Source organism: Pterocles gutturalis, unplaced genomic scaffold (assembly GCF_000699245.1).
Source record: "Pterocles gutturalis isolate BGI_N339 unplaced genomic scaffold, ASM69924v1 scaffold27866, whole genome shotgun sequence".
Taxonomy (NCBI): Eukaryota; Metazoa; Chordata; class Aves; order Pterocliformes; family Pteroclidae; genus Pterocles; species Pterocles gutturalis.
The window spans coordinates 35,307-42,123 of record NW_010106322.1 but is presented as its reverse complement, the minus strand read 5'-3'; the positions used below and the strand labels follow the sequence as shown (position 1 = coordinate 42,123).

At 50.3% G+C, this 6,817-nt stretch overlaps 1 protein-coding gene across 1 annotated transcript; it reads left to right on the top strand.

Moving 5' to 3' along the window:
• Positions 1–3: 3 nt before the first annotated feature.
• Positions 4–647, top strand: LOC104472181 (ankyrin repeat domain-containing protein SOWAHA-like; the record flags this gene model as incomplete). Its single annotated transcript, XM_010087754.1, is given in 2 exon segments — positions 4–157; positions 160–647. Coding segments are annotated over 2 exon segments (642 nt in total), but the record flags the coding sequence as incomplete, so codon positions are not given.
• Between the last annotated feature and the right edge of the window lie 6,170 nt (positions 648–6,817).

Genomic DNA, 6,817 nt, shown 5'->3' with positions numbered 1-6,817 from the left:
CTCCACGGGCTGCTGTTGGGCGACGCCAGCTTGGCGGCACGGAGGGACTTCATCTCGGGGTTCACCGCCCTGCACTGGGCCGCCAAGAGCGGCAACTGCGACATGGTGACGAACATCATCAAAGCGGCGGAGAAGGGGGGGACTCGCGTGAACGTGGGCACGGCGGGTACACGGCGCTGCACCTCGCTGCCATCCACGGGCAGGAGAAGATCATCAACATGCTGGTGTACAGCTACCACGCCAAGACCGACCTGCGGGACTACAGCGGGAAGAAGCCACACCAGTACTTAAAGGAAGGGACGTCCTCCAACGTCAGGCGCTTGCTGGGGGACCCCAGCCTGTCCCACAACGCGGAGCCCTCCGTGCCCATCAAGAAGAGCACAAAGCTTGCGGCGTCAATCCTGAGCTCCACCAGCACTTTCCTGGGGGTCATATCCGATGACATGGCGTTCTACGATCTCACCAAAGGCTTGAGGAAGCCCTCGTCCTTAAACAAGCTGCTGGCTGCCACGACGGGCCCAAGGAGGAAGCCCAAGACCAGAGGGGGCTTCCCTTCATACTCCTCGCTCTCCGAGGTAATGGAGGAGGAGGAAGAGGAGGTCGTCGTGAAGCGCAGACCTGTTTCTGAGCTGTTCTTTGGCCACTAGCCTCTGCCTTCTTGGGATCAGAATTGTTTCATAGCGTGACTGGGGTGTCGATTTTCTCCCGCAGAAGCAGCTTGGATTTCTTCTCCCCGTGTCTGTCTTTTTGGATATTTAAATCAGCGATGGGGTTTGGCCCCCAAGGCCACTGGATGAAACTCAGCTCACAGACGCCTGCGGAGAGGGAGCTGCCCAGGGAGTGTTACAAACGCTGCGTGTACCATCCTGCTGAGGGACCGGGGGAGACCACAGACTTTGTACTTGGTGGTTGAAAAACTGAAACAACCTCTGTTTGTGTAGGCAGGTTAAAATGCTCAAGGTATAGCCCTCTTGATCTGTGTTCCTCGGCTGGACAGCAAAAGTAAGGTAAAGAATTGCTTATTCTACACTGTGAACAGCAAGCTGGTAGCTGGCTACTTGAACATGGCTTGTTACAAAGCAGGCTTCAGTCATCAGAGGAAAGCTTTTCTATGAGGTTTCTGATTATTTTGGTAACAGAAGAGGAATATTTCTATTTAAAAAAAAAGTGTACTTTTTCAAAACAAAGTTTCTCACTATCAGAAATACTAACGTAACAATCTAAATTGTTGCCTAAAGCATTTTATTAGGTGAACAAGTTTTTAAAAAAATAAAAAACCAGCCCTCGGTACTCAAGTCACCATGACCTGTCTACCTCAGTTTGAAAGCTAGGTTAGCATTTTAAATTTATTTTCTCTTCCTGAAAGACTTTTTGACCAGGTGGTGCTAGCCACAACTCTTGATGATACTGTGAATGTTTAAACTTGACTATAGTTCAATCACTTAACCTGAATAAAAACCCTGTTGATATTTGATAGTGAAAAACTGAACTGAAAAACTGAGAAAGGGATGCTGCAGAGTTCCTGAGCAGCCAACTGGAAACAAAGTTAGGCTTGTATGTCTGATTCTTTTTGTTTGAAACTTGGCCTTTGATTTTGACCTACTTACAATAAATGTTTATAAAAATTGGACTTGATGTTCTCTTAGGTGTTTCATGATAGAATGTCTGCATGACCTCTTGAAGCAATGTTTATCTCAACAGCATGAATCATTGACCTAAAACTAACTCCTCCTCTTCTTCTTTCATATTATAAACAGCATTGTTCTATATATAGAACTACACACAGCTCCAAGAAGCATGCTAACTGCAGGTTAAGTATTACATTCGCAGTGAGATTATTATTTTTTTAATTACTGTTTGGTTAATGTGAAGAGGCAGAGCTAAGAACAGAGGCACTGCCTGACTCCTGGGGCCAATCTGCTAAACCATCTCGTTATCTCTAAAAATGTAACTAACGAGCCTGTATAATCCAGAGCTGACGAAGGTGATGGCACTGCTGAAGGTGATGGCACTGCTGCCCTCGCTCTGCTTTCCAGCCCCATCAGGTGTTATGGTTTGTTTGCTTTGTCTTTCTTTCCAAGCCAGTGACTTCAGGAATGTTTGTTTTCAGCCTTGAATTAAGCCTGATCCTTCTAATTGGCTGTAATTGGCTTCTCCCAAATGCTTGGCAAGGAATGCTGTAGGACGGCGCTGAAGGTGGAGGCACTGTGCTCTTTTGCTTTAAAACGTTCTCCCTCAAGTCCCTGGAGTTGGTGACATGCATTTGGAGCGTCATCAGCGGTTGCAGAGGGTCTGATCCACCTGCTCTCGGAAGAGAGTGGATTACTGTGCTCCAGTCTGCTTCCGTATTGGACTAATTAAGTTGTTAAGCAAATGTTAATGATCAAGCACCTCATGACTTCTATATCTGGAGTAGGGTTTTAAAAAAAAAATAAATAAAATCCCATTTGCTCCATAGGTGTTGGTGTGACCACTGACCAGCCTGGTCCGTTGAGACCTGGATTTGCGCTGCATTGTCTCAGCTTGCAGAGTTCCAGGAAAAGAAAAAAAAAGAAAAAGGTCTGTCACTCTGTTTTAAAAAGTCTTTCCAAGTTTACTGGCATCAAACACCTTTTTTCTGTATTTCCTGAAACCACAGCAGCGTGTACGTCTGTTCGTGTTCCAGCTGAGGCAGGGGGAGGACTGACAGTGCCTGGTGAAAGCGTTCTGTTCCTGGGTGAACTGGGAACACTCCAGTTTGACTCGGCCTCACGGGGAAGTTTGTCACTGAATTTGGAGTTGGAGGCAAGGTTCAAGGATGGAGAGGGTTTTTTTTTAAAAAAAAACAACCGACCAACCTGTAAAGTGTGATTCCAACTTCACCGTAAGGAAAGCAGGGAGAAGCTTTCATTCATTGCTCCTGGGTTGTTGTCTCAAAGGAAAAGCAAAAAATCATGGATAAGACTTCATTGCACCATGTATCATCAAGGAAATTCTGCACTGCTCTTTCCCCGGAGGCAGCACAGCGACGAGCTGGCGCGATAGCAAAGCGCCCGGCGATAGCCGCAGAGCCCGCGTCCTCAGCGTTCCCGGGGAGGAGCTGGGAGGCTGGCAGGAAGGTTGCGACACAACGGTGGGGAGCTGGCGAGGTCGGTGCCGTGGGTGGGGTGGACCAGGCTCCACCAACAAGTTTGTGGGGTGACTCAGCTCATTCCTCCTCCTTGTCGAGCGGATTAGGGAGAAGACAGTACTTGGGCTGGCTGCGGTGAGCATCCCCAGTGCTGTACCGCTGCAGGTGCAAACAAATCCTGAGAGGCATTGAGCATGCACTGCTGCAATTTTACAAAAATATAAATTACCTTTAGTTTGTAGTAAAACCAGTCTGTCGGCCTTTCTGGGTTGTGGTTTCCTGTGCTGCTGTTGACATTGCGGAAGGGACGCTGCAGGACGATCCCGGGAGTGTTTTCCCGCAGAGCCCAAGGCTGGGACTGCTTTAGGAATCCCCCCGCGTGAGAGATTCTCCTTAATTTCACGGTGTCAAGCCCAGATCCGGCTGAACGCAGCAGTACATTGTCACGTGGATGAATGAGAGCCGTGCAGTTTAGCCAGAATGCTTTGATGAGACACAGAGCCAAGGGGAGGACCACGGCTCCCGGCAGCACGCTGGCCCGGGGCAAGCAGCCTCCTGAACCTCCCAGAGCCGGGAGCTGCCTCCCACACCAGCAAAGCTGACTGCAGGAGAGGGTAAAACCAAAAACCCTGATCCCCTGGGCTCCCCTCCTGCCCATGGAGATGGTTTATGTGGTGGGGGAAGGCTGGAAGGTGCAGATGAGGCACAGGACCCGGATTCAGGAGCTCGGGGCTTGTATTGTGCCTTGGTTACCAGCCTGCCTGCCTGCCACCTCTCGGTTTTTCTGCTGTAAAATGGAGATAATCACTCTTGTCACTTCTTTAAACACATTATTAGTACCAATACTCCAAACCGAAATCAAGATAATTTTTTTTAGACCCGTAGGCAGCAGGAGCAGCGCATTCAGCGGAGCGCCTACGCCAATAAAACCGGCTGGGGTTTGCCTCCAGCAGCACCAGAGATCAGCAAAGCTAATGTTTGTCTGACCCTGGCTCAGCCCCTCTTTCTCAAGATAACGCGGCTCCTTCGCTCCTCAGCACACTTTGTTCTGAGGAAGAGCAGCTCAGAAAGCTGCACTGAGGAGGTTTGCAAACAAGCTTCAGGCTGCGATTGTCTCCAAAGGGACAGACTTTGTCCTCCCGGCGGCGGCTGTTTGAGCAGTGTGACGCGGTGCCCTCGTGGCTGGGCTCAGGTAGATTTTTGGCCGTTCCTGTTCCCTTGTGAGCACCGTGTAAAACCACCTGCTCTAGGAAAGCCCCAGGAACCACCGCTCCTGCGCTGCAAACAAGCTTTTATGAGATTTTGGCTTCATCCATTGGCTTCATCCAAAGCCAAAATCCAGAGTCGCTGAACAGCTCCAGCAGACCCAGGGGAGCTGCAAGCCCCCGCTGAAGGCAGAGGAGACCCTTCCAGCCGGTCCCCAGCTCCAGCCCCTCCCAGCCGGTCCCCAGCTCCCCGGTGCTCGTCCCTTCTCCTCCCACTGCACATTTCCACATTTCCATGACCTACATTCCTCGGATGCATTTGCCTCCTGATTTGCATATTAATCTGAATAAAATTGGCAACGTGGCAGTTTTTGCTCTTTCCAGCGATTTGTCCTAAGGTGGGAGCCCCCGGATGAAGAGGCTGTTAACGGGGCTCGGCCGGCGCGGAGCCTGGGCACGAACAGCGCGATGGTTGTCTGCTGCAGGGGGAGAGCAGGACAGAGCATCCTAATGAGGAACAGTCATTTGCTATTCCACTTCCAAGGTTTGTTTCACCCATTTACAAGATAAAACAAATCATTAGGCACATCTAGCCCTTAGGCTGGGCTCAGCTTCTGTCTCTGGCCCCCAGCAGCATCTTAATGTTTGTCTAGAGCCAGGATAAGAGCAAATAACACCCAGGGACTAATTTTTATCCCCAGACAGCAAGCGCTTCTTCCCTTTCTGGTTGTTGAAGCTGGAGAAACCCACAACCAGGTGGCAGAGCCCCATCATGACGAGTGACCGCGTGTGCAACCCTGGACTGACCGGCTGCTGGTCACTGGACGATGGTGGCTGGTCACCTGCGGGTCCTTTGGGGTGAACTGACAGAAAACCCTTTCAGCTCAGGGCGTTGAGGTTTGGGGTTTTTTAAAATTAAAACAATAACCTGCCTCTGAGCCCATAGGCAAAACAGATCCATACTGTTAATGTTAGCACAACTTTAGTACATCTTCTTCCCTTTCTGTGAAAAAACTACGGATGTGCACAACACAAGCAGATGCTGCAGCGTTCAGCTTTCCCTTCCCAGGTGGGACTTCTGCTCTGTGTTTATCCCGAGTAGAGCATTATTCTTTTTCTTCATCTGAGAGCACAAGTTTCTAACCAAAGCCAAACCACCATTTCCTCGGAGGAATTCCTCTTGTCCCCATTTTCTTCCTCCACCTCCATCCCCTTGGGACCCTCCAGGCGAGGTAAGAGACCCCAGCTGTGAAGCGGAGCTGGCACCGCGGGCTCTCTGCTGAGCCAAAGAACCTTCATTGTCCCTGGATAAAACACAACTGCCAGACACACAAGCCCCGGACACAAGGTCGCAGTTTTGGGGTGTCAGCACGGCCACACCAGCAAGATTCAACACCAAACCGCAGCGGTACAAACGGACTTTCTCATCGTGTGAGAATCACTCGACCTCTTTTCTTCCTACCACCAGCTTGTGCTTCCTGCTGTGACACTGGGTGACACTGGGTGACAGTGACCTTGTGCTCAGGAGAGAGCGGCAGGACCCCAGAACGGGGAGCTGGAGCCATCAGCCGTCCCCCAGGAGCTGTGCCGGGGCAGGGAGCTCAGGAGGGAGTGTTGTTTCACAAGCGGTTCCTTCTTGGGGTATTTTGGGATGTTCCTGGTCCTACCTCATGGGCTGAAGGCCGTTAGAAGGACACCTGCCTGGTTACGCACATTTTTAGAAGCGTTTCTTATTCTCTAAACCAAGCCTACCGCTTCAGCCCCGATTTTCTCTCCATGGATTTATCTATGAGATGACTCAGCTTCAAGGCTCATGCGACATTTCAGAGTCTCTCTGATAACCTTTGATGCCTCTCCTCGTTTCGCAGTGAGATTCATGCGCTGCTTCTCGAGCACATTTTGTGAAACCCAGAGGTGACACGATTCCTACAGCCTGATTATTCTTTAACGTCTACGTGGGCTCCCCTCAGGCGTAGAAGATTAGCTTTGCAACGCTGCTCCGAGTTTATTTTTAAAATTTTATTCAGATGGTTTCCATGAATTCCCAAAGCGGAGAGAACATCCTTCTCCTTATTAAACGCAGCTCACACAAGCACCAGATAGATCGTTTGCACAGTACGTTAACCCCAGCACCTCTCCGCTCCTTAATTAGCTCCACATGCGAAAGTCCCACATCATAACACCCCAGCGAAGAAAACAAGGCTGGGGTTTAAAAAGAATAATTAAAATCCTTCCATTTAGTGCCTGAGAGGCTGGAACAGCAGCTCCTGATCCAGCAGTGACTCCCACACGCTGCAGTGGGTGTTAAATCAGATTCTAAATGAGCTGCTCCATCTAAAATCCCCAGAAGCGCTGCCGAGTCGCTGTCAGACGGGCGAGATGCACAGGCTGCTTCCACTGCCCGCTGGCTCTGACCCACACCTGTAACAAGTGCTCATCTCTCCGGCTCCAGGCAATCAAAGGGATCCTTTTATCCCGACCCCGGGCCCACCTGCTCCTGCTC